This window comes from Panthera uncia, chromosome B1 (assembly GCF_023721935.1).
Source record: "Panthera uncia isolate 11264 chromosome B1, Puncia_PCG_1.0, whole genome shotgun sequence".
Lineage (NCBI taxonomy): Eukaryota > Metazoa > Chordata > Mammalia > Carnivora > Felidae > Panthera > Panthera uncia.
In genome coordinates this window covers 151,796,169-151,823,800 of record NC_064811.1, presented here as the reverse complement: position 1 = coordinate 151,823,800, position 27,632 = coordinate 151,796,169, and the positions used below count along the sequence as shown (strand labels likewise).

General features: G+C 38.9%; 1 protein-coding gene across 1 annotated transcript in view; it reads left to right on the top strand.

The window, feature by feature from the left end:
- The window catches only part of EXTL3 (exostosin like glycosyltransferase 3), an 83,259-nt gene that overhangs the window by 22,315 nt on the left and 33,312 nt on the right, over positions 1-27,632 (top strand). The window contains exons 2-3 of the mRNA XM_049632370.1: positions 21,463-21,561; positions 23,211-25,839. Coding sequence (XP_049488327.1) covers positions 23,692-25,839 — 2,148 coding nt within the window. The 5' untranslated portion in view covers positions 21,463-21,561; positions 23,211-23,691. The remainder of the gene's footprint in view (positions 1-21,462; positions 21,562-23,210; positions 25,840-27,632) is intronic.

Below are 27,632 nucleotides of genomic sequence, written 5' to 3'. Positions count from 1 at the left end.
CATTTATTTAACTGATGTTTATAGAGGACTTATAAATACACTGTGCTGGGTACTGGTGATATAGCAGTGATCCAAGCAAATGAGATTCCTGTCCTCAAGGTTTTGGTGGGGAAGATAAATAGTAAGTAAATAAATGAAAAGATATGAAGGAAATAAATAGATCAGTGCCGTAAAGTGTCAGGAGGTAAGAATGACTACCTTCAATGGGAACAGCAAGGAAGTTAAGAACTGAAGGATGAGAGTCAGCCAGAGAAACCCTGGGGAAGAGCATTTGAGACTAAACAGATGGCAGATATAAGAGTTCTGAGGCAGTAAAGAGCTTGGTGTAGTTAGGGAATTGAAAGGAGCCTAGTTTAGCTAAAGTTGAGGGAGTAGGTGGAACAATGATGGCAAATGAGATTAGATAGGTGGTCAGGATGTAGTTACAAAGGGCCTGGCAGTAGAGTGGGAAGCCACTGAAAATTTTTAAGGACGGGAAAGACATGGTTTAATTCCTGTTTGTTTTTTTAACTAATATGTAATAGACATAAAATAATTCTGTTAGTTTTAGGGGTACATCATAGTGACTTGATATTTTATCCCCATGGTAAATCTGGTTACTGTCACCATACAAAGTTACTACAATATTATTGATTATATTCCTTATGCTGTACATTATATCCCCATGACTTATTTTATAACTAGAAATTTGTACCTCTTAATCCCCTTCACCTATTTTGCCCACCCCCAACACCCTTTCAGTCCCCCTCTGGTAATTAACAGTTTGTGTCCTGTATCTATGAGTCTGTTTCTCTTTTGTTTTGATTGTTTTGTTTTTTAGATATATGTGAAATCATACAGTATTTGTCTTTCTATGTGTGCCTTATTTCACTTAGCATTATACCCTCTACGTCCATACATGTTGTCTTTGATGGCAACATTTCATTCTTTATGGTTAAGTGATATTCTACTGTGTGTGTGTGTGTGTGTGTGTGTGTGTGTGTGTGTATACACACACCACATCTTTATCCATTCATCTATTGATGGACACTTAGGTTGCTTTCGTAATCTTGGCTATTGTGAAAATGCTACAGTGAATGTGGGGGTGCATATATCTCTTCAAATTGCTGTTTTTGTTTTTGTTTTTTAATTTCAATTAATTAATTTATTTTTTAAGTTACATCCCAGTTAGTTAGCATATAGTGCAATAATGATTTCAGGAGTAGATTGCAGTGATTCATCCCCTATGTATAACACCTAGTGCTCATCCCAACAAGTGTCTTCCTTAATGCACCTTACCCATTTAGCCCCTCCCCCCTCCCACAACCCCTCCAGCAACCCTCAGTTTGTTCTCTGTATTTAAGAGTCTCTTATATTTTGTCCCCCTCTTTGTTTTTATATTATTTTTACTTCCCTTCCCTTATGTTCATCTGTTTTGTATCTTAGAGTCCTCATATGAGTGAAATCATATGATCTTTGTCTTTCTCTGACTTATTTCGCTTAGCATAATACCCTCTAGTTCCATCTACATAGTTGCAAATGGCAAGATTTCATTCTTTTTGATTGCTGAGTAATACTTCATTGCATATATATACACCACATCTTCTTTATCCATTCATCTGTCGATGGACATTTGGGCTCTTTCCATACATTGGCTATTGTTGATAGTGCTGCTATAAACATTGGGGTACATGTACCCCTTGGAAAGAGGATATCTGTATCCTTTGGATAAATGCCTAGTAGTGCAATTCGTGGGTCATAGGGTAATTCTATTTTTAACTTTTTGAGGAACCTCCATACTGTTTTCCAGAGTGGCTGCAGCAGTTTGCATTCCCACCAGCAGTGCAAAAGAGATCCTCTTTCTCCGCATCCTCACCAACATCTGTTGTTGCCTAAGTTGTTAATTTTAGCCCTTCTGACAGGTGTGAGGTGGTATCTTGGTGTGGTTTTGATTTGTATTTCCCTGATGATGAGGGATGTTGAGCATTTTTTCATGTGTCTGTTAGCCATCTGTTTGTCTTCTTTGGAGAAGTGTCTATTCATGTCTTTTGCCCATTTCTTCACTGGATTACTTGTTTTTGGGTGTTGAGTTTGAGAAGTTCTTTATAGATTTTGGATACTGACCCTTTATCTGGTGTGTCATTTGCAAATATCTTCTCTCATTCTGTTGGTTGCCTTTTAATTTTGCTGATTGTTTCCTTTGCTGTGCAGAAGCTTTTTATCTTGATTAGGTCCCAGTAGTTCATTTTTGTGTTTTTGTTTTCTTTGGATAAATACACAGAAGTGCAATTTGGATGGTCTCGTAGTTCTGTTTTTGAATTTTTTTGAGGAACTTCCGTACTGTTGTCCATTTTGACTGCACCAATTTACATTCTCACCACATTTTCTTTTCTCTACATCCTCACCAACACTTGTAATTTTTCGTCTTTTTTGATAATACCAGTTTAATAGGTGTGAGGTGATATCTCATTGTGGTTTTGATTTCCATTTCCCTGATGATTAATGATGTTGAGCATCTTTTCATGTGCTTTTTGTGTGTGTGTGTATCTTCTTTGGAAAAATGTTTATTCAAGTCCTTTGCCCAGTTTTTAATCAGTTTGGTTTTTTGATGTTAAATTGTGTAAGTTCTTTATATAATTTGGTATTAATCTCTTATCAGATGTATGATTTGCAGATATCTTCTCCCATTCTGTAGTTGCCTTTTCATTTTGTTGATGGTTTCCTGAATTGCTCTGCAAAAGCTTTTTGGTTGGATATAATCTCAATTGTTTTAGTTTTTGTTGTCCTTGTCTGAGGAGACTGATCCAAAAAATATTGCTAAGACTGATGTCAAATAGATTACTGCCTATATTTCCTTCTAGGAGTTTTTTTAGATCTTACATTCAAGTCTCATCCATTTTGAATTTATTTTTGTGTATGATATTTTTGTGTAAGATAAAAGTCCAGTTTCATTCTTTTGTACATAGCTGTCCAGTTTTTCCAACACCATTTATTGAAGATAGTATCCTTTCCCCATTGTATATTCTTGGCGCTTCTCGTGTAAATTGACCACATATGTGTGGGTTTCTTTCTGGGCTTTCTATTGCATTGATCTATGTGTGTGTTTTTATGCCAGTATCATACTGTTTTGATTACCACATCTTTGTGGTATAGTTTGAAATCAGGTAACATAATACCTCCAGCTTTGTTCTTTCTCAATATTGCTTTAGCTATTTGAGGTCTTTTGTGGTTTTATACAAATTTTAGGATTGTTTGTTCTATTACTGTGAAGAGTGCCGCTGGTATTTTGATGGGGATTGCATCAAATCTATGGATTGCTTTGAGTAGTATGGACATTTTAACAGTATTAATTCTTCCGGGGCACCTGAGTGGTTCAGTCAGTTAAGCGTCTGACTTCAGCTCTGTTCGTGATCTTGCAGTTCGTGGGTTTGAGCCGCGTGTTGTTGGGCTCTGTGCTGACAGCTCAGAGCCTGGAGCATGCTTCCAATTCTGTGTCTCCTTTTGTCTTTGCCCCAACCCCTGCTTGCATTCTGTCTCTCTGTCTCTGTCTCTGTCTCTCTCAAAAATTAACATTAACAGTATTAATTCTTCCAATTCATGAGCACAGAATATCTTTCTATTTATGTTGCCTTTAGTTTCTTGTATCAATGTCCTATAGTTTTCAGAGTACAGGTCTTTTACCTCCTTGGTGAAATTTATTCCTATATATTTTATTCCTTCTTTTTTTCCAAGAAGCTTATTGAAATATTTATTCATAGTCCCACTATTTTAAATGTGTATTTATGGACTGTCCAAAAGCAATAGTTTCAGTACCCCCTCAGACTCCTGGAAATGTTAAATGATCCAAGAAACTTTTGTGAAGGTCAAGTTTTCTTTTTTCTTTTTTTTTTTACTGAGGACATCCTTAGGTCACCTTTGTGCTCCTAGAAAAGATTCAGTTAGCAGCAGTCTCTGTTTCAAGCATCCATCTTTCATCCGCAAAGTTAATGATATTCATTTGATTTTTGCAGAGTTTTACAACTTGAAGCAGTTATCAAGATCTAAACCTTAAATGGCACCTTAAATGGTGACGTGATTTCACACTGTGATAGGGCAGGCATACATGACAGTTATACAGTGAGGTCTCTCTCTTTTGCATGAGAGAAATCTCTGCCTGGCATACAGCTGATGACGAGTAAACTAAAATGTACTCAAACCAACCTCCCCATATCCTGGCATGGGAACACAGACTGGGAGCCTCTTGGGGACCTCTTGAGGTCTCCTGGACAATGTGGTCTGGGCCAGGCTGCTGCCCTCCACACATTCAGGTCATGGGACCCTCAGACTCACCCCTGGCCTGGTTGCCCAAGAGGCTGTGTATCCTGAACTACTTACCATTCTAGAACCCCCAGTGCAGCACATCAGCAGAGAGCAGAGGCAAGATTAAAAATGGCATTTTATGTTTTCTTATGCAATTGTAAATGGGATTATTTTCTTAATGTCTCTTTACAATCGCTTGTTATTAGTGTATAGAAATGCTACTGATTTTTGTATGCTAATTTTGTATCCTGCTGCTTAACTGAATTCATTTAGTGGTTTGCTGGTTGAGGCTTTAGGGTTATGTGTGTGTGTGTGTGTGTGTGTGTGTGTGTGTATGTGTGTGTATATATATATATATATATGTATATATATATATATATATATATATATGGTATCTTATCATATGCAAATAGTGTTTTACTTCTTTTTCCATTTGAATGCCTTTTATTTCTTTTCCTTGCCTAATTGCTGTGGCTAGGACTTCCAATGCTATGTTGAATGAGTGGCAAGAATGGGCATCCTTGTCTTATTATTGATCTTAGAGGAAAAACTCTCAGCTTTTCACCACTGAGTGTGATGCTAGCTATGGGTTTGTTAAATGTGGCCTTTATTACATTGAGGTACATTCCTTCTATGCCCATTTTGTTGAGAGTTTTTTTTTTTTATCATAAATGGATGTAGCATTTGTCAAATGCTTTTTCTGCATCTATTGAAATGACCATCTGCATTTTATCCTTTGCTTATTTAATGTGGTGTATTGTGTTGATTAATTTGTGAATGTTGAACCATCTTTGCATTCCTGGAATAAACCCCATGTGATTATGGTATGTGAACCTTTTTAACGTGTTGTTGAATTCAGTTTGCTAATATTTTGTTGAAAGTTTGTGCATCTGGATTTATCAAGGATATCATCCTGTTATTTACTTCCTTTTTGTGGTGTATTTTTCTGGGTTTTGGTATCAGGGTAATGCTGGCATCATAAAATGAGTTTGGAAGCATTCCTTATTTCTTTAAGTTTTTTGGAATAATTTGAGAAGGATCAGTACTAGATATTTTTTATGTGGTAGAATTCATGTGTAAAGCCATCCAGTTCTGGAGTTTTGTTGTTGGGGGAGTTTTAAAATTACTGACCCAATTTCATTACTTATAATTGGTCTATTCAGATTTTGTTTCTTTGTTATTCAGTGTTGGAAGGTTATGTTTCTAGGAATTTATTTATTTTTCTATACTTTCCAATTTGTTGGTGTATAATTGTAAGTCTTTTATGATCCTTTTGTATTTCTGTGGTGTGAGTTGTAACTTCTCTTTCATTTCTGATTTTATTCATTTGGGTGCTTTTTTTCTTGAATCTGGCTAGAGGTTTATTGATTTTGTTTATCTTTTCAAAGAACCAGCTTTTAATTGATCTTTTTTTTATTGATCTTTTCTGTTCTTTATCTTTGTTTCATTTATTTCTGCTCTGATCTTTATTATTTCTTTCCTTTTTACTGACTTTGGGCATTGTTTTTCTTTTTTTAATTCTTTTAGATTATTTATAATTTGGGATTTTGTCTGTTTGTGTTTTGAGAGAGGCCTGCATTGCTGTGAACTTCCTTTTAGAACTGATTTTGCTTGTCCCATAGATTTTGGAAAGTTGGGTTTCTATTTTAATTTGTGTTAAGGTATTTTTAAAATGTTCTCTTTGATTTCTTCATAGATCCATTGGTTTTATTTTTTAGTAGCATATTATTTAGTGTCCACATGTTTGTGTTTTGGAATTTCTAGTTTTATTGTAACTAAATTCTAGTTTCATACTGTTAGTAGTTGGAAAAAAATGCTTGATACATTTTCAGTCTTCTTGAATTTATTGAGACTCGTTTTGTGGCCTAACGTGATCTATCTGGGAGAATGTTCCATGTGTACCTGAAAAAAAAGTGTATCCTGCAGTTTGTGATAAAATGTTTTGTATATGTATCTATTGAGTCTTTCTGTACAATGTGTTGTTTAAGGCCAATGTTTGTTTACTTGTTGATTTTCTGTCTAGGGGATCTATGCATTAATGTAATTGGGAGTTTGATGTTCCCTATTATTATTGTATTATTTTCACTTTCTCCCTTTATGTCCATTAATACTTGTTTTTAATATTTAGGTGCCCCTATGTTAGATGTATAAATACTTATGCATGTTATGTCCTCATTTTGTATTGACCCTTTTATCGTTATGTAGTGTCCTTCTTTGTGTTTTTTTACAATGTTTGTTTTAAAATCTGTTTGTCTGATACAAATATTGCTACTCCAGCTTTCTTTTCATTTTCGTTTGCATGGCATGGAATGCCTTTTTCTATCTTTTTACTCTGAGCTTTTGTGTGTCTTTAGATCTGAAGTGAGTCTCTTACAGGCAGCATATTGGGGCTTTTTTTTCCCTTTCACACTTTATCTTTTGATTGGAGTGTTAAGTCTCTTTACATTTAAAGTAATTATTGATATATACGTACTTATTGCCATTTTGTTAATTGTTTTATGGTTGTTTTTGTAGCCCTCTTCTGTTCCTTTCTTCTTTTCTTAGTGTCTTTTCTTGTGGTTTGATGGTTTTCTTTAATGTTATGTTTGGGTTCCTTTGTCTTTATTTTTTGTGTATCTTTTGTAGGTTTTGGTTTGTGGTTACCGTGAGGTTCATATATATTGACCTATATACATAGTTGTTAGTCACTTAAGTTCAAATGCATTCTAAAAGCACTACATTTGTACTCTCCCACCCCCAACATTTTATGTTTTTGACTTCATGTTTTACACCCATTTTTTTTTGTATCCCTTAACTATTTATTGTAGTTATGATTGATTTTCCTATTTCTAGTAATGGCCTTTTCTTTTCCAGTTAAAGACTCCTTAACATTTCTTTTTTTTTTTTTTTTTTTAATATATGAAATTTACTGTCAAATTGGTTTCCATACAACACCCAGTGCTCATCCCAAAAGGTGCCCTCCTCAATACCCATCACCCACCCTGCCCTCCCTCCCACCCCCCATCAACCCTCAATTTGTTCTCAGTTTTTAACAGTCTCTTATGCTTTGGCTCTCTCCCACTCTAACCTCTTTTTTTTTTTTTTTCCTTCCCCTCCCCCATGGGTTTCTGTTATGTTTCTCAGGATCCACATAAGAGTGAAACCATATGGTATCTGTCTTTCTCTGTATGGCTTATTTCACTTAGCATCACACTCTCCAGTTCCATCCATGTTGCTACAAAAGGCCATATTTCATTTTTTCTCATTGCCACGTAGTATTCCATTGTGTATATAAACCACAATTTCTTTATCCATTCATCAGTTGATGGACATTTAGGCTCTTTCCATAATTTGGCTATTGTTGAGAGTGCCGCTATAAACATTGGGGTACAGGTGCCCCTATGCATCAGTACTCCTGTATCCCTTGGATAAATTCCTAGCAGTGCTATTGCTGGGTCATAGGGTAGGTCTATTTTTAATTTTCTGAGGAACCTCCACACTGCTTTCCAGAGCGGCTGCACCAATTTGCATTCCCACCAACAGTGCAAGAGGGTTCCTGTTTCTCCACATCCTCTCCAGCATCTATAGTCTCCTGATTTCTTCATTTTGGCCACTCTGACTGGCGTGAGGTGGTATCTGAGTGTGGTTTTGATTTGTATTTCCCTGATAAGGAGCGACGTTGAACATCTTTTCATGTGCCTGTTGGCCATCCGGATGTCTTCTTTAGAGAAGTGTCTATTCATGTTTTCTGCCCATTTCTTCACTGGGTTATTTGTTTTTCGGGTGTGGAGTTTGATGAGCTCTTTATAGATTTTGGATACTAGCCCTTTGTCCGATGTGTCATTTGCAAATATCTTTTCCCATTCCGTTGGTTGCCTTTTAGTTTTGTTGGTTGTTTCCTTTGCTGTGCAGAAGCTTTTTATCTTCATAAGGTCCCAGTAATTCACTTTTGCTTTTAATTCCCTTGCCTTTGGGGATGTGCCGAGTAAGAGATTGCTACGGCTGAGGTCAGAGAGGTCTTTTCCTGCTTTCTCCTCTAAGGTTTTGATGGTTTCCTGTCTCACATTCAGGTCCTTTATCCATTTTGAGTTTATTTTTGTGAATGGTGTGAGAAAGTGGTCTAGTTTCAACCTTCTGCATGTTGCTGTCCAGTTCTCCCAGCACCATTTGTTAAAGAGACTGTCTTTTTTCCATTGGATGTTCTTTCCTGCTTTGTCAAAGATGAGTTGGCCATACGTTTGTGGGTCTAGTTCTGGGGTTTCTATTCTATTCCATTGGTCTATGTGTCTGTTTTTATGCCAATACCATGCTGACTTGATGATGACAGCTTTGTAGTAGAGGCTAAAGTCTGGGATTGTGATGCCTCCTGCTTTGGTCTTCTTCTTCAAAATTACTTTGGCTATTCGGGGCCTTTTGTGGTTCCATATGAATTTTAGGATTGCTTGTTCTAGTTTCGAGAAGAATGCTGGTGCAATTTTGATTGGGATTGCATTGAATGTGTAGATAGCTTTGGGTAGTATTGACATTTTGACAATATTTATTCTTCCAATCCATGAGCAGGGAATGTCTTTCCATTTCTTTATATCTTCTTCAATTACCTGCATAAGCTTTCTATAGTTTTCAGCATACAGATCTTTTACATCTTTGGTTAGATTTATTCCTAGGTATTTTATGCTTCTTGGTGCAATTGTGAATGGGATCAGTTTCTTCATTTGTCTTTCTGTTGCTTCATTGTTAGTGTATAAGAATGCAACTGATTTCTGCACATTGATTTTGTATCCTGCAACTTTGCTGAATTCATGTATCAGTTCTAGCAGACTTTTGGTGGAGTCTATCGGATTTTCCATGTATAATATCATGTCATCTGCAAAAAGCGAAAGCTTGACTTCGTCTTTGCCAATTTTGATGCCTTTGATTTCCTTTTGTTGTCTGATTGCTGATGCTAGAACTTCCAGCACTATATTAAACAATAGCGGTGACAGTGGGCATCCCTGTCGTGTTCCTGATCTCAGGGAAAAAGCTCTCAGTTTTTCCCCGTTGAGGATGATGTTAGCTGTGGGCTTTTCATAAATGGCCTTTATGATCTTTAAGTATGTTCCTTCTATCCCGACTTTCTCAAGGGTTTTTATTAAGAAAGGGTGCTGGATTTTGTCAAAGGCCTTTTCTGCATCGATTGACAGGATCATATGGTTCTTCTCTTTTTTTTTGTTAATGTGATGTATCACGTTGATCGATTTGCGAATGTTGAACCAGCCCTGCATCCCAGGAATGAATCCCACTTGATCATGGTGAATAATTCTTTTTATATGCTGTTGAATTCGATTTGCTAGTATCTTATTAAGAGTTTTTGCATCCATATTCATCAGGGATATTGGCCTGTAGTTCTCTTTTTTTACTGGGTCTCTGTCTGGTTTAGGAATCAAAGTAATACTGGCTTCATAGAATGAGTCTGGAAGTTTTCCTTCCCTTTCTATTTCTTGGAATAGCTTGAGAAGGATAGGTATTATCTCTGCTTTAAATGTCTGGTAGAACTCCCCTGGGAAGCCATCTGGTCCTGGACTCTTATTTGTTGGGAGATTTTTGATAACCGATTCAATTTCTTCGCTGGTTATGGGTCTGTTCAAGCTTTCTATTTCCTCCTGATTGAGTTTTGGAAGAGTGTGGGTGTTTAGAAATTTGTCCATTTCTTCCAGGTTGTCCAATTTGCTGGCATATAATTTTTCATAGTATTCCCTGATAATTGTTTGTATCTCTGAGGGATTGGTTGTAATCATTCCATTTTCATTCATGATTTTATCTATTTGGGTCATCTCCCTTTTCTTTTTGAGAAGCCTGGCTAGAGGTTTGTCAATTTTGTTTATTTTTTCAAAAAACCAACTCTTGGTTTCGTTGATCTGCTCTACAGTTTTTTTAGATTCTATATTGTTTATTTCTGCTCTGATCTTTATTATTTCTCTTCTTCTGCTGGGTTTAGGCTGCCTTTGCTGTTCTGCTTCTATTTCCTTTAGGTGTGCTGTTAGATTTTGTATTTGGGATTTTTCTTGTTTCTTGAGATAGGCCTGGATTGCAATGTATTTTCCTCTCAGGACTGCCTTCGCTGCATCCCAAAGCGTTTGGATTGTTGTATTTTCATTTTCGTTTGTTTCCATGTGTATTTTAATTTCTTCTCTAATTGCCTGGTTGACCCACTCATTCGTTAGTAGGGTGTTCTTTAACCTCCATGCTTTTGGAGGTTTTCCAGACTTTTTCCTGTGGTTGATTTCAAGCTTCATAGCATTGTGGTCTGAAAGTATGCATGGTATAATTTCAATTCTTGTAAACTTATGAAGGGCTGTTTTGTGACCCAGTATATGATCTATCTTGGAGAATGTTCCATGTGCACTCGAGAAGAAAGTATATTCTGTTGCTTTGGGATGCAGAGTTCTAAATATATCTGTCAAGTCCATCTGATCCAATGTATCATTCAGGGCCCTTGTTTCTTTATTGACTGTGTGTCTAGATGATCTATCCATTTCTGTAAGTGGGGTGTTAAAGTCCCCTGCAATGACCACATTCTTATCAATAAGGTTGCTTATGTTTATGAGTAATTGTTTTATATATCTGGGGGCTCGGGTATTTGGCGCATAGACATTTATAATAGTTAGCTCTTCCTGGTGGATAGACCCTGTGATTATTATATAATGCCCTTCTTCATCTCTTGTTACAGCCTTTAATTTAAAGTCTAGTTTGTCTGATAGAAGTATGGCTACTCCAGCTTTCTTTTGGCTTCCAGGAGCATGATAAATAGTTCTCCATCCCCTCACTCTCAATCTAAAGGTGTCCTCAGATCTAAAATGAGTCTCTTGTAAGACTGTTAAAAACTGAGAACAAACTGAGGGTTGATGGGGGGTGGGAGGGAGGGCAGGGTGGGTGATGGGTATTGAGGAGGGAACCTTTTGGGATGAGCGCTGGGTGTTGTATGGAAACCAATTTGACAGTAAATTTCATATATTAAAAAAAAATAAAAATAAAAAAAAATAAAATAAAATGAGTCTCTTGTAGACAGCAAATAGATGGGTCTTGTTTTTTTATCCATTCTGATACCCTATGTCTTTTAGTTGGCGCATTTAATCCATTTACATTCAGTGTTATTATAGAAAGATATGGGTTTAGAGTCATTGTGATGTCTGTATGTTTTATGCTTGTAGTGATGTCTCTGGTACTTTGTCTCACAGGATCCCCCTTAGGATCTCTTGTAGGGCTGGTTTCGTGGTGACAAATTCCTTCAGTTTTTGTTTGTTTGGGAAGACCTTTATCTCTCCTTCTATTCTAAATGACAGACTTGCTGGATAAAGGATTCTCGGCTGCATATTTTTTCTGTTTAGCACACTGTAGATATCGTGCCAAGCCTTTCTGGCCTGCCAAGTTTCAAAGGAGAGATCAGTCACGAGTCTTATAGGTCTCCCTTTATAAGTGAGGGCACGTTTATCCCTTGCTGCTTTCAGAATTTTCTCTTTATCCTTGTATTTTGCCAGTTTCACTATGATATGTCGTGCAGAAGATCGATTCAAGTTACGTCTGAAGGGAGTTCTCTGTGCCTCTTGGATTTCAATGCCTTTTTCCTTCCCCAGTTCAGGGAAGTTCTCAGCTATAATTTGTTCAAGTACCCCTTCAGCACCTTCCCCTCTCTCTTCCTCCTCTGGGATACCAATTATGCGTATATTATTTTTTTTTAGTGTATCACTTAGTTCTCTAATTTTCCCCTCATACTCCTGGATTTTTTTTATCTCTCTTTCTTTCAGCTTCCTCTTTCTCCATAACTTTATCTTCTAGTTCACCTATTCTCTCCTCTGCCTCTTCAAGCCGAGCCATCGTGGATTCCATTTTGTTTTGCATTTCGTTTAAAGCGTTTTTCAACTCCTCGTGACTGTTCCTTAGTCCCTCGATCTTTGTGGCAAGAGATTCTCTGCTGTCCTGTATACTGTTTTCAAGCCCAGCGATTAATTTTATGACTATTATTCTAAATTCACTTTCTGTTATATTATTTAAATCCTTTTTGATCAGTTCATTAGCTGTTGTTATTTCCTGGAGATTCTTCTGAGGGGAATTCTTCCGTTTGGTCATTTTGGAGAGTCCCTTGCGTGGTGAGGACCTGCAGTGCACTTCCCCTGTGCTGTGGTGTATAACTGGAGTTAGTGGGCGGGGCCGCAGTCCGACCCGATGTCTGCCCCCAGCCCACTGCTGGGGCCACAGTCAGACTGGTGTGTGCCTTCTCTTCCCCTCTCCTAGGGGCGGGATTCACTGTGGGGTGGCGTGTCCCGTCTGGGCTACTTGCACACTGCCAGGCTTGTGTTGCTGGGGATCTGGCGTATTAGCTGGGGTGGGTAGGCAAGGTGCACGGGGGGTGGAGGGGCAGGCTTAGCTCGCTTCTCCTTAGGTGATCCACTCCAGGAGGAGCCCTGTGGCAGCAGGAGGGAGTCAGATCCGCTGCCGGAGGTTTGGCTCCGCAGAAGCACAGAGTTGGGTGTTTGCGCGGAGCGAGCAAGTTCCCTGGCAGGAACTGGTTCCCTTTGGGATTTTGGCTGGGGGGTGGGCGGGGGAGATGGCGCTGGCGCCTTTGTTCCCCGCCAAGCTGAGCTCTGCCGTCCGGGGGCTCAGCAGCTCTCCCTCCCTTTGTCCTCCAGCCTTCCCGCTTTCCGAGCAGAGCTGTTAACTTATGACCTCCCAGACGCTAAGTCGCGCTTGCTGTCGGAACACAGTCTGTCCGGCCCCTCCGCTTTTGCCAGCCAGACTCGGGGGCTCTGCTTGGCCGGCGAGCCGCCCCTCCGCCCCGGCTCCCTCCCGCCAGTCCGTGGAGCGCGCACCGCCTCGCCGCCCTTCCTACCCTCTTCCGTGGGCCTCTAGTCTGCGCTTGACTCCGGAGACTCCCTTCTGCTAATCCTCTGGCGGTTTTCTGGGTTCTTTAGGCAGGTGTAGGTGGAATCTAAGTGATCGGCAGGACGCGTTGTGAGCCCCGCGTCCTCCTACGCCGCCATCTTCCGGAACCCCCCAAGACTCCTTAACATTTCTTATAAGGCCAGTTGGAGTGAGCATGGGCCAAAGGATGCATGCAGCGTGTTACACAGGAGCTGCGTTGGTGGAACGGCTGGAGCTAGTGTGGGTTGGGAGTCTGGGATGTGCTGGGGAGGCCCTAGCAGGTCAGCTAGAGCACCTGGACCTTGCTCTTGTTCAAACTATGAAGGTGGAAGGACTCACTGGTGCCTCTGACTCCACAGAGCTCGAGCAGTTTCCCTCCTGTATGGTGTATGCTCAGGAGTTAGTAAATGAATTTCCCTCACTTGTTGTGTAGTTGCCCTTTAAATCACTGTTTTCTCACTGTGACCTGGGGTACATGAGTCAGTGCACAGGCCCCTCAGTAACATTCCTCCCTACTGCAGCTTGATGTTTTGTGGGTGGGGTTCCTGTCATTACAGTGTCTCTGTTTCCTACCCCTTTCTGTGTGTGTTCCCTCCATTGTTTGTTGTGTAGAAGCTGTTCAGTCAGCCCTCGATTCTTCTTCAGGACGAATTGCTTTATATGTAGGAATAGATTCAGTGTGTCCTTGGTAGGAGGTGAATTCATGGTCTTCCTACACTGCCCTCTTGAACCACCAATATTCTAATTCATGTTTTGGAGTACCTGGCTGGTTCAGTCAGTTAAACGTCCAACTTCACTTCAGGTCATGATCTCACAGTTCATGGGATCGGGCTCTGTGCTGACAGCTTGGAGCCTAGGTGGAGCCTGCTTCGGATTCTATGTCTTCCTCTTTCTCTGCCCCTTCCCTGCTTGCACTCTGTCTCTCTCTCAAAAATAAATGAACATTAAAAAAAATTCTAATTCATGTTTTTAAAATGATGATTCTGGTTGCTGTGTGTAGAATGCATTGTAAAAGCAGGCTAAGGGGTGCCTGTGTGGCTCAGTTGGTTAAGTGTCCAACTTCTGCTCAGATCATGATCTCACGGTTGGTGAGTTCGAGCCCTGTGTCAGGCTCTGTGCTGACAGCTCAGACCTGGGAACCTGCTTCGGATTCTGTGTCTCCCTCTCTCTCCCTCTCTCTGTTCCTCTCCCACTTATGGTTTCTCTCTCTCTCTCGCTCTCTCTCTCGCTCTCTCTCGCTCTCTCTCAAAAAAAAAAAAAGATTTAAGAAAATTTTAAAGCAGGCTGACAAGTTAGGCATTCACTGCTGGGGCAGATGGTAAAGAATAAGGCAGGTTATATTGTAGTTGGATTAAAAAAAAACAACTCTGGAGATTGCTTCTTATCAGTGTTTCATTGACATTTATTTCTAGATCCTAATAACTTCATTGCCATTTTCCAGAGAATGACAGAGGAGACTCTGGGGGTTTTCTTTTTCTTTTGTGCTTGCAATAATTTAATTAGCTGTTTAGGAAAGAACGTTTTATGCTCCTGGACATTGATGACAGTTTTGCTTTATTCCAATAAAAGAGATGGAACTTAATTGGAAGAAATTCTTTTGAATCATTATTGAATTATTGGTTCCCATTAGAACTTTTGTTTTTTTTTCCTACCTGTGTTCATATAAGTTGGTAGCACTAGCAGTATTAGATTAAGTGTAGCCAGTCTCCAGATGACATTTAAAAAAACGTTTTGTTTAGACTCTGTGTAATATATTTGAGAGTTCTAAATGTAAAAAAATTACAAACATGTAAATGCAGACTATAGTGTAATAAATCCCCATGTATCCCCATCATTCAGTGTCAACAGCAGTTAGCTCACGGCTAATCTTGTTTCATCTATACTTCTAAACACTCTTCACCACCCTCATTCATCCTGTTTACTTTTAAGCAAATTCCAGATAAATTGTTTTCTCTGTAAAAATCTCAGTATATACTTCTAAAAGGTAGGAACTTTTTTTTTTTTTAACATTTCATTGTTTTGGTTTATTCCCTCTTCTTAGAGCACACAAATAGGTAACTATATATCTGGATGATTTGTCTTCAAGAGTGTTAATTTATGCCTCTTGTTCCAGTGTAATTATTGATAGCATCCCTTTTCACTTAAAAGGGTGTCTCTCTTTGAATGTTAAATTCTATGGTGATTGATATTGAGCATCTATCTTTTCATGTGTCTGTTGGCCATCTGTATGTCTTCTTTGGAAAACTGTCTGTTCATTTATTCTCATTTTTTAATTGGATTGTCTGTTACCTTTTAGTTTTGTTGATTGCTTCATTTACTATGCATAGGATTTTTATTTTGATGTAGTCCCAATAGTTTATTTTTGCTTTTATTTCCCTTGCCTCAGGAGACGTATCTAGAAAAATGTTGCAACAGCCAATGACAGAGACCTTATTGCCTGTGCTCTCTTCTAGGATTTTTATTGTTTCAGGTCTCACATTTAGGTCATTCATTAATCCATTTTGAGTTTATTTTTGTGTTTGGTATAAGGAAGTGATCCAGTTTCATTAAAAAAAATTTTTTTTTTAATCTTTATTTTTGAGAGACAGACAGAGTCTGAATGGGCAGGGAAGGAGACACAGAATCTGAAGCAGGCTCCAGGTTCTGAGGTGTCAGCACAGAGACTGATGCGGGACTTAAACTCACGAACCGTGAGATCATGACCTGAGCCAAAGTCAGATGCTTAACTGACTGAGCCACACAGACACCCCTCCAGTTTCATATTTTGCATATAGCTATCCAGTTTTCCCAACACCATTTGTTGAAGAGACTTTTTCCCATTAGATATTCTTTCCTGTTTTGTTGAAGATTAGTTGACCATGTAGTTGTGGGTTCATTTCTGGGTTTTCTATTCTGTTCCATTGATCTAGGTGTCTGTTTTTGTGTGAGTACCATACTGTTTTGATTACTACAGCTTTGTAATGTAACTTGAAGTCTGGAATTGTGATACCTCCAGCTTTGTTTTTCTTTTTCAAAGTTGCTTTGGCAATTCTGGGTCTTTTGTGTTTCCATATAAATTTTAGGATTGTTTGTTCTAGCTTTGTGAAAAATGGTGTTGGTATTTTGATAGAAATTACATTAAATGTGTGGATTGCTTTGGGTAGTATAGACATTTTAATAATATTCTTCTCTATGAGCAGGGAATATCTTTCCATTTCTTTATGTCATTTTCAGTTTCTTTCACCAGTGTTTTATAGTTTTCAGAGTACAAGTCTTTCACTTCTTTGGTTAGGTTTATTCCTAGGTATTTTACTAATTTTGGTGCAGTTGGAAATGGGATTGTTTTCTTAATTTCTCTTTCTGTTGCTTTATTATTGGTGTATAGAAATGCAACAGATTTCTGTACCTTGATTTTGTATCTTGTGACTTTACTGAATTCATTTATTGGTTCTTGTAGAATTTTTAGGGTTTTCTGTATCGTGTCATCTGAAAATAGTGAGTTTTACTTCTTCCTTACCAATTTGGATGTCTTGTATTTCTTTATGTTGTCTGATTGCTCTGGCTAGGATTTCCAGTACTCTGTTGAATAAAAATGGTGAGAGTGCACATCCTTGTGTTGTTCTTGACCTTAGGGGAAAAGCTTTCAGTTTTTCCCCATTGAATATGATATTCACTGTAGTTTTTTCATATATGGCCTTTATTATGGTGAGGTATGTTCCCTCTAAACCTATTTTGTTGAACTTTTATCATTAATAGATATTGTACTTTGTCAAATATTTTTTCTGTGTCTATTGAGATGATCATATGGTTTTTATCTTTTTTCTTATTTATGTGATGTATAACATTGATTTGCAGAGACTAAGCCACCCTTGTATACTGGAATAAATCCCACTTGATCATGGTGAATGTTTTTTTTAATGTATTGTTGGATTCTATTTACTAGTATTTTATTGGGGATTTTTGCATCAATATTCATCATCAAAGATATTGGCCTGTAGTTCTCTTTTTTTTTGTGGTGTCTTTATCTGGTTTTGGTATCAGGGTAATGTTGGCCTCATACAATTAATTTGGAAGTTTTCCTTCCTCTTCTACTTTTTGGAATAGTTTGAGAATAATGGGTATTAACTCTTCTTTACATGTTTGGTAGAATTTGCCTATGAAGCTGTCTGATCGTGGACTTTTCATTCTTTGAGGTTTTTTTTTTTTTTTTAGATTACTGATTCAGTCTCCTTGCTGCTAATAGGTCTATTCAAATTTTCTATTCCTATCTCAGTTTTGGTAGGTTATTTGTTTCTAGGATTTTATCCCTTTCTTCTAGGTTGTCTAATTTGTTGGCATTAGGTTTTCATAATATTCTCTTGAAATTATTTGTATTTCTGTGGTGTTGGTTGTTATGTTTCCTCTTTCCATTTATAATTTTATTTGAGTCCTCTCTTTGTTTTTTGATGAGTCTGGCTAGAGGTTTATGAATTTTGTTGATCTTTTCAAAGAACCAGCTGCTGGTTTATTTATCTCTTCTACTGTTTTTTTGTTTCTCTATCATTTATTTCTGCTCTAATCTGTATTGTCTCCTGTTGTTTGGGGGTTTTGTTTGTTCTTTTTCTAGCTCCTTTAGATCTAAGGTTGGGTTGTTACCTGTATTGCTGTAAACTTCTCTCTCAGAACTGCTTTTGCTGCATCCCAAAGGTTTGGGACCCTTGTGTTTTCATTTTCATTTGTTTCCATGTACTTTTTGATTTCTTCTTTGCACTCTTGGTTGACCCATTCATTGCTTAGTAGCATGTTATTTACCCTGCATGTATTTGTGTTCTTTCCAGATTTTTTTTTTTTTTTTTTTTATGTGTGTGTGTTTGATTTCTAGTTTCATACTGTTGTGGTCAGAAAATATGCATGGTATGACTTTGATCTTTTCGAATTTGTTGAGATCTATTTTGTGGCCTAATATGTGGTCTGTTTTGGAGAATGTTCCATGTGCACTTTGAAAGAATATGTATTCTACTGTTTTAGGATGGAATGTTCTAATATAGCTATTAAGTCCACCTGATCCAATGTGTCATTCAAAGCCATTTTTTCCTTGTTGATTTTCTGATTGGATGATCTGTCAACTGGTATAAGTGTCGGGTTAAGTCCCCTATTATTATTGGGGCACCTGGCTGTCTCAGTTGGTAAAGCATGTGACCCTTGGTCTCAGGGTTGTGAGTTCAAGCCCCACATTGGGCACAGAGCTTGCTTTAAAAATAAATAAATAGAGGGGCACCTGGGTGGCTCAGCTGGTTAAGTGTCCAACATCACCCAGGTCATGATCTCATGGTTCATGAGTTCAAGCCCTGTGTGGGCTTTGTGCTGATGGCTCAGAACCTGGAGTCTGCTTAAGATTCTGTGTCTCCCTCTCTCTCTGCCCCTCCCCTACTCACGTTCTGTCTCTCTCTCAAAAAATGAATAAACGTTAAAAAAATAAATAAAAAAAGATAACTAGATAGATAAATAAGTAAAGTCCCCTACTATTATTGTATTACTGTTGACTAGTTCCTTCATGTTTGTTATAAAATGTTTTATGTATTTGGGTGCTTTCATGTTGGGTGCATAAATATTTATAATGTTATATCATCCTGTTGGATTGTCTCCTTTATTATTATGTAGTGACCTTCTTTGTCTCTTGTTAACAGTCTTTGTTTTAAAATCTGTTTTGTCTGATATGAATACTACTCTGGCTTTCTTTTGACATCCATTTGCATGATAAATATTTTTCCATTCCTTCACTTTCAGTCTGCACGTGTCTAGGTCTAAAATGCATCTCATGTAAGCAGCATATAGGTGGGTCTTGTTTTTTAATTCATTCTGTCACCTATGTCTTGTGACTGGAACATTTAGTCCATTTACATTCAAGGTAATTATTGATAGATAGGTATTTATTGCCATTTTATTCCTTGTTCTGCAGTTATTTTTGAAGTTTTTCTCTGATTTGTTCTTCTCTTTCCCTCTCATGGTTTACTAGTTTTCTTTAGTGATATATTTGGATTCCTTTTTCTTTATTATTTGCATATCTATTAGTAGTTTTTAGTTGTGGTTACCATTAGATTTATATATAACATCTGCATATAACAGTGTATATTAAGTTGATGGTTGTTTAAGTTTGAATTCATTCTTTACTCCTCCTCCATACATTTTAGGTATATGGTGTTATATATCCTTTTACTTTGTGAGTTCCTTAACTGTTTTTTTACAGAAATATTCATTTTTTTTCTCTTTTGTTTCCTACTTTCATACTATCACTTTTGATATTTCATTTCTACTTAGAGTCCTCTTTAATATTTCTTGCAGGGCTGGTTTAATGGTCACAGACTCCTTTATTTTTTTGTTTGTCTGGGAAACTTTATCTTTCCTCTATTTTGAGTGATAGCTTTGCTGGATAGCATATTCTTGTCTGTAGATTTCTCCCATTTGGCACTCTGAATATATCATGCCACTCCCTTTTGGCTTTCAGAGTTTCTGCTGAAAACCCACTGATAGGCTTATGTGGTTTCCTTTGTATGTAACTGCCTTCTTTTGTTTCTTTAAACGTGTTTTCTTTATCACTACCTTTTGCCATTCTAATTACAATATCTCTTGGTGTGGATTGCCTTCTGTTGATTTTGTTGGGGGTTCTCTGTACTTACTGGATCTGGATATCTGTTTCCTCCCCCATATTAGGGAAGTTTTAAGCTGTTATTTCTTCAAATAAATTTTTTGCCCCCTTTCTCTCTCTTCTTCTTTTGGGACTACTGTAATACCAATGGTATTATGTTTGATGGAGTCACTGAATTCCTTAAGTCTGTTCTTGTTTTGTGTAGTTTTCTTTTCTCTCTTTTGTTCATCTTGATTACTTTCTATCACTCTGTCTTCTATGTCATTAATTTGTTCCTCTGGTTCTTCCAACCTGCTGTTCATTCCATCAAGTGTGTTTTTAATTTCATTTATTGAGCCCTTTATCTCTGCTATGTTATTCCTTATCTCTGTGTTAATGGTCTCAGTGATGCTTTCCACTCTTTTCTCAAGTCCAGCTAGTATCTTTAGGATCATTACTTTAGATTCTCTGTCAGGCATGTTACTTATATCTGTTTCACTTATGTCTCTGGCTGTGGCTTTCTCCTCTTCTTTCATTTGGGACAAATACCTCTGTCTTCTTATTTTTTCTAATTCTCTGGTCCTGTTTCTCTATGTTAGGAAAGTCAGGTATGTCTCCTGTTCTTGAGGGTAATGGCCTTATGAAGAAGAGATCTAGTAGTGCCCTGCAGTGTAGTGTCCCGTGTTCCCCAGGGCCTAGCACTTCAGAGAGTGTCTTCAGTGTGTGCTGCATGTGCTCTGCTATTGTGTTCTGGTCGCTTTATCCTTTAGGCCAGTTGTCTGCAGAGGCTTTCTTTGTCTGTAGTGAGCAGTGTTTCATCTCTGGCCTGAATGTGGTGAGTTCTAACTAGATGTGCTCTGGTCTGCTTATGAAATGAGACCTGTTACCACTATTGCCTGAACCAAGGCCCTGCAAAACTCCCAGGTTGGAAGATGTGGTGTGGGCAGGGGGTTATGCCAGTCTCCTGGGGTAGGGGTCCTGCTGAGCTGGGATTGAGGGCAGTTCCACCTGAGCTTGAGGGGTTGGGGGCTTGGTGTAAGCAAGTTAGGTAGGGAGTGTCAGCGGTGTGCTGGTTCCTGCAGGTGACTCTGTGCTTATGCTGAGGTGCAGGGGAGAGAAGTGGTGCAGGTCAGTTCCATTGTTCCCAGAGAGGTCTCTCTGCAAATACTACCCAGGCTCTAGGATGAGCAGGTAACCTCCCCACTGTGTGCTCCAGGTGCTCTTCAGATTGATGTTTCTACTGAAAGTCCACTGACTGTGCCCTGCCTTCTCTCTAGGAATAGTCCCAATGCCCTTTGGCCTCTCCCTTAGTCTGTTAAACTCCAGGCTTTAAGCCCCACCAATTGCAAGAATTCATGACATTTGGCCCCTCTCGCTTTCCGAGCCAATTGCTATGGGAATTTGTGTTCCCTGTGTCCTGGTCTCTCTTGCCCTTCTGTGGCTCCCCACCCACCACAGTGGCCAGGATCCATTTCTCTCACAAACCATGTGTCCACTCTTCCTGCCTTCTCTACCTTTAGTTGTAGAGTTTGTTCTTCCAGCCTTTAGGTTTATTTCTGGGGTATTGAGGATGATTTGGTAGTTATCTAGTTGTGTTCATGGGACTAGGCGAGCCTGGGGTCCTCGTACTCCCCCAGCATCTTCCCCTTCAGTAAATACATTCTTTAATAATGCCTTTAGTATTGAGTATTTTTCTAATAGCATGTCACTTTTCTATTTTCTATCAGGAGAGCAAGCCCTGGACCTGGAGCTCACTATTTTAAGAAATTATATACTGAAGTAAAATGCTGCATGAGTTAGAGAAAGGAAGGATCCAGAAACATATGGTAAGGAGGGAATGAATCAACTGAATTTCCTTGATTATGCATTCCTTTTTTTCTTCCACTTAATTCTTTCTTTGTTATAATTTGTTTGTAAGGTGTAGAGAATATTCTTTTGAAAACAGGAAGAGAAATTTTTAACATTTGATTTAAAAGGATAATGCTTTAGAAATATTGACTTACATTTTCTGGGATATTTGGTTAGCTGTTAATTATCCAACTTTTGATCCTCCAAGTTTAAGCTTTTTTGTGATCAATAGTTTTTGTTTTTTGTTGTCATTATTCTCTTATTCTGCTTACTCAAGCCTTTTATTAACATTGGCAACTTTTTTTATTTAAAGGAGAGGTGATTCTATCCCAGCTCTAATAATTTTACACCTCTAACAAGCATAGAAGCTAGAGAGAAGATTGAGTACCTGTGATGTGCTACTTATACTACCCTGTAGTAGTGTCCTTGCTGTTTGTTTATATTTTATCTCTTAGGTTAAAGGAGGTTCCACAAGGTTGAAGATTATTTTGCATTCTCGCTTCTCCTGTAGTTATACTGAGCATGTTTTAGACATGTTAAGAGTATGGTAAATACTTTCTGGAGGAAATAAATGAAAGGAATTGGGAATATTCTTTGGCGTAGAATATTATGAATTCAGTTCTAGATATGTTGAGTTCAAGATGAAAGCAAGTGAAGAGCTTTTGTAGCCTGCGATAGTAAAGTTGGTAAATGAACAGGAGTGAGAATGTTGTTTCAAGATTTATTAGCTGAAAGTACTCTCACATTCTCTGTCCTTTCTTGTCATAGCAACACAATATATTGTTTCTGTCTCAGTATACTTATCTCCATTTGGGGAGATTAGGAAACTGAGGTATAAGGTTTGAAAGCAAATCTGTCTCCAAAGGAGAAGAAATAATGCCCCACATTTCTAAGTATAGTAGTCTTTCTGAAAGACCAAGTTACTATTTATATTTTATTTTATTTTATTTTATTTTATTTATTTATTTTTTTTTTATTTTTTTTTATTTTTTTTACTATTTATATTTTAAAGAGGAACACTTGATGTCTGCTAGCATAAGATAAATGAGAAGCAAACTAGGAAATACATTTTGTCTCTGGATTAATGCACCTACTACTGGGTAAAGATCAAAAGAGTTCTCTTCCATTAATTTCAACTCTGACTGTAAAGCCTTGAGCTTTTCAGAGTCTTTTTTTTTTTAAGTGGTTCAAAAGGAGGCTCATGTTAGGAATAAACATGACTAAGGAATGAACATGACTATCAAGGCTGGACAGGATGGTGTTTCTTTCCATTTAGAATAACAAATTGTCTCATACATCTTTGCCCTCTGTTAAATGTTGTTGATCTTCATTTTATAGAGCTCTAATTCTGCCCTGTATCTTGTTAAATTGGAGGACAGGGTGTGTCTATGTGTATATAAAAACTGAAGTTGTTTTTGGACGCTTACCCATTTCTTATTAGCCATACTGTAAAATATCCATACTAAGACAACCTGAACCAAACTTAAAATGTTCTGTGAGACACACATCAGTGTTCCAACTATTATTTTACCTTTTCAGATTTAAGCATTTTCTAGAAACTGGGGAAGGGTGGGGTTGTCGCACATAATCTTTTCAAGACTTACATGGTTCTCTTTTTTTTTTGCAGGCCTCATTGTTGGCAAGGACATCGATAAGAGGGTGACATTCATTTCTGTTCTAACCAGCTACTTTATAACTGTGAATAGTAACTATGCATATTTGTTGCTCAGCAAAACCAAGGAACAAGAGCTATGGCAGTTGAAAAAGTCTGTCTGATTCCAGGGTATTTTTCCTGGGTTTCATCATCAGGGACCTTCTCCTTTTTATCTCATCAACAATGTGGTACCTTTTACCATTCAGTAAAGATTAAGGACATGTTCTTTGGTCAGCAACCAGAACTTAAAATCTGCTGGAATAAGGTCAGAGACCATTTCAATTACAGCTGAGGAAAATGAAATTTCCATTTTATTTGGTGCCTTGTACAGGGAGCACACTAACTCTTAACAGAAAGGTCTGAGTGAAAAGAGATTGAGTTCGTCTAATAGAAACTCATGGTTATGGCGAGTGACCCAACGTGATTAGAGGGGGCAAGAGCCACACAGGAACTCATGACGGGCTATACCATGTTGCGGAATGGGGGAGTGGGGAATGGAGGTCAAACCTGTATGTTACGGTGGTCCAACCGGATCCGACTCACGTGGCTCAGTTTCACACTCTTCATCATTCTGGTTTTCTTCCCCCTTATTGCTCACTATTATCTCACCACCCTGGATGAGGCTGATGAGGCAGGCAAGCGGATTTTTGGCCCAAGGGCTGGTAATGAACTATGCGAGGTAAAGCATGTGCTGGATCTTTGCCGGATTCGTGAGTCTGTAAGCGAAGAGCTTTTGCAGCTGGAAGCCAAGCGGCAAGAGCTGAACAGTGAAATTGCCAAGCTGAATCTGAAGATTGAAGCCTGTAAGAAGAGCATTGAGAATGCCAAGCAGGACTTGCTTCAGCTCAAGAATGTCATTAGCCAGACTGAGCATTCTTACAAAGAGCTGATGGCTCAAAATCAGCCCAAACTTTCTTTGCCTATCCGATTGCTTCCAGAGAAGGACGATGCCGGTCTTCCTCCCCCAAAGGTCATACGGGGATGCCGGCTGCACAATTGTTTCGATTATTCTCGCTGTCCTCTCACCTCTGGTTTTCCAGTCTATGTGTATGACAGTGACCAGTTTGCCTTTGGCAGCTACCTGGATCCTTTGGTCAAGCAGGCTTTTCAGGCTACAGCACGAGCCAGCGTTTATGTTACAGAAAATGCGGACATTGCCTGCCTTTATGTGATATTAGTGGGAGAAATACAGGAGCCAGTAGTACTTCGGCCTGCTGAACTTGAGAAGCAGCTCTATTCTCTACCACATTGGCGGACAGATGGACACAACCATGTCATCATCAATCTGTCGCGGAAGTCAGATACACAGAATTTACTATATAATGTCAGTACAGGCCGGGCCATGGTGGCCCAGTCTACTTTCTATGCTGCCCAGTACAGACCTGGATTTGACTTGGTAGTGTCACCACTAGTCCATGCCATGTCAGAGCCCAATTTCATGGAAATCCCACCACAGGTGCCAGTTAAGCGGAAATATCTTTTCACCTTCCAGGGTGAGAAGATTGAATCACTGAGATCCAGCCTTCAGGAGGCCCGCTCCTTTGAAGAAGAAATGGAGGGTGACCCTCCAGCCGACTATGATGATCGTATCATTGCCACCTTAAAGGCTGTACAGGACAGCAAGCTAGATCAGGTCCTGGTAGAATTTACCTGCAAAAACCAGCCTAAACCCAGTCTGCCTACTGAGTGGGCACTGTGTGGGGAGCGTGAGGACCGCTTAGAATTACTGAAGCTTTCCACCTTTGCCCTCATTATCACTCCTGGGGACCCTCACTTGGTTATTTCATCTGGGTGTGCAACACGGCTCTTTGAAGCCCTGGAAGTTGGTGCTGTCCCAGTTGTGCTGGGGGAGCAAGTCCAGCTTCCCTACCAGGACATGCTGCAGTGGAATGAGGCAGCCCTGGTGGTGCCCAAGCCACGTGTTACCGAGGTTCATTTTCTGTTACGAAGCCTCTCAGATAGTGATCTGCTGGCTATGAGGCGGCAAGGCCGCTTTCTCTGGGAGACGTACTTCTCAACCGCTGACAGTATTTTTAATACCGTGCTGGCTATGATTAGGACTCGCATACAGATCCCAGCTGCTCCCATCCGGGAAGAGGCGGCAGCTGAGATCCCCCATCGTTCAGGCAAGGCGGCTGGAACGGACCCTAACATGGCCGACAATGGGGATCTGGACCTGGGGCCAGTGGAAACGGAGCCGCCTTATGCCTCACCCAAATACCTCCGCAACTTTACTTTGACTGTCACTGATTTTTACCGCAGCTGGAACTCTGCTCCAGGGCCTTTCCATCTGTTCCCCCACACACCCTTTGACCCTGTATTGCCCTCAGAGGCCAAATTCTTGGGCTCGGGGACTGGATTTCGGCCTATTGGTGGTGGAGCTGGGGGTTCTGGCAAGGAGTTTCAGGCGGCACTTGGAGGCAACGTTCCACGAGAGCAGTTCACGGTGGTGATGTTGACTTATGAGAGGGAGGAAGTGCTTATGAACTCTTTAGAGAGACTGAATGGCCTCCCTTACCTGAACAAGGTCGTGGTGGTATGGAATTCTCCCAAGCTACCGTCAGAGGACCTTCTGTGGCCCGACATTGGCGTCCCTATTATGGTAATAGAAAAAAGCAGTTTGTTTTACTGCATGAGATAGCATTTTACTCCTTAATCCTTTTTCCAAATATATATAAAGTGTATCTTTATAGATACACTTTTTCCCCCCCATACAGATTTCCTTTCCCCATGGAATTTCTGCTTGCTTCTTTTTCAGTCCTTTCAGGCCTTGCCAGTTCCATTTCTGCTACTCACTTCCTCTAAATCTCCTAAGACTCTCCAAAACTGAAATCCATACTGGCCTCATGAAGGTTTACAAAAGCCCTTCAGTTACCCCATTGATGTTTTCTGTGTCATAACAAACATGTTGATGAGAATGATGATGACAGAGCTATTAGTAAGCACCTGTGATTTCAGGGTTTATAGAATTTAGGATTTATAGAACTTACATTATTATGGTCTCTTCACTTTATATCTATGGAAACTAAGGCTTCGAGAGATTAACTGTTCTGCCCAAGGTCATGATTAATAAAGGACAAGCTGAGCTTTAGTGTCTGATTCCAGAAGCTGCATTTTTAATCACCTCCCTGTTTTAGCAGGAAGACCCATTTCTTTATCAGGATATTACAGAAGTCTTTTGAAGGATTAGAGTTGGGGGTTTGAAATATTTGGGAGTTGGAGATCCTGCACCTTTTCTATGGTCTCTTACAGGTTCTTTCTCAGATTCTTTACTTTATCTGTTGACTTGGATGCTGTATTTTACAGGAAAAATAATCTGTTATGTAGAATAGGGCTTTAGTTCTGAGTACTTTGTTTATCCACCTTCTGACATAAATTTGGCCTTAGCAGATTACCCATTTATCTTAAATGTGAGGCCTTAGAGCAAGTCATAAGCAAACAAAGTTCCAACCACTTACCCCGTGGCATAGACTTTCCAGAAAAAGGTAGCAAAGATAGGCAAAAGTTCTGGTGGGCCATCCATTGCCAAAAGCTTGCTTAAGAAAATTAGTGTAATTTTTAGGAAGAACTTGTCTGAAGGGGAATGTTTGGACTAGACCAGTGTTTTGAAAATTTATATCAAGAAACTAATTCATGTGAAGTATTTTCTAAGCAGCAGCATGGTATAATGTTAGGGCAGTATGAGTTTTGGATTAATATAGACCTGGGATTAAGTAGTCCTTTTGGATCTTTGATGAGTTAATTAACTTCTTTGACTTATGGGTTAAACAGAAAAATAAAATAATACAAGTAAGGAATCTAGAAAGGTGCCTAATAATTTTTTGATTCCTACTTACCCTTTCATGTCCAAGAAGATGGGAGGCAGTATGGATATCTGTCTATGTTGTGGACAGGGTTAACTCACTTCACTGATAAAGGCTTCTTGTATCCTCTGCATAACAGCTCTTATTACTTGCTTTCTCCTGTACAAATCTTTAAAATTGTCTTTCTTATTACTGCTGCTATGTGCTTACCACCACTGCTCATCTTTTCTTTTCTTTTATTTAGTTGAATTTATACTCTGAGGCTCTTCAGAGACTGTGTAGTGTTCTAAAAACTTTTGATCCCAGAATTTATCTTGTATATTAAGAAAAGTGTTATAAATAGGGAGATTTCTTTATAAGATTTCTTTCCAAATAAATTTCACTTTTTTCTTTCTCAGTTACAGCTTCTTAAATGTCATTGAAATTAAAAAGAAAAAAGCGTTTGTTCTGTGAAAGGTGGATGCTGCTCAAATAGAATAATAAAGCAGCCTTGGTTTTCCTTTTTTCCTGAGTTTTCTTTGAATTTGATAGGGATGTAGAGAAGCTGATGCCACCCTGTTAACAATGACTGAAATTAGTTAGAGAACTTACC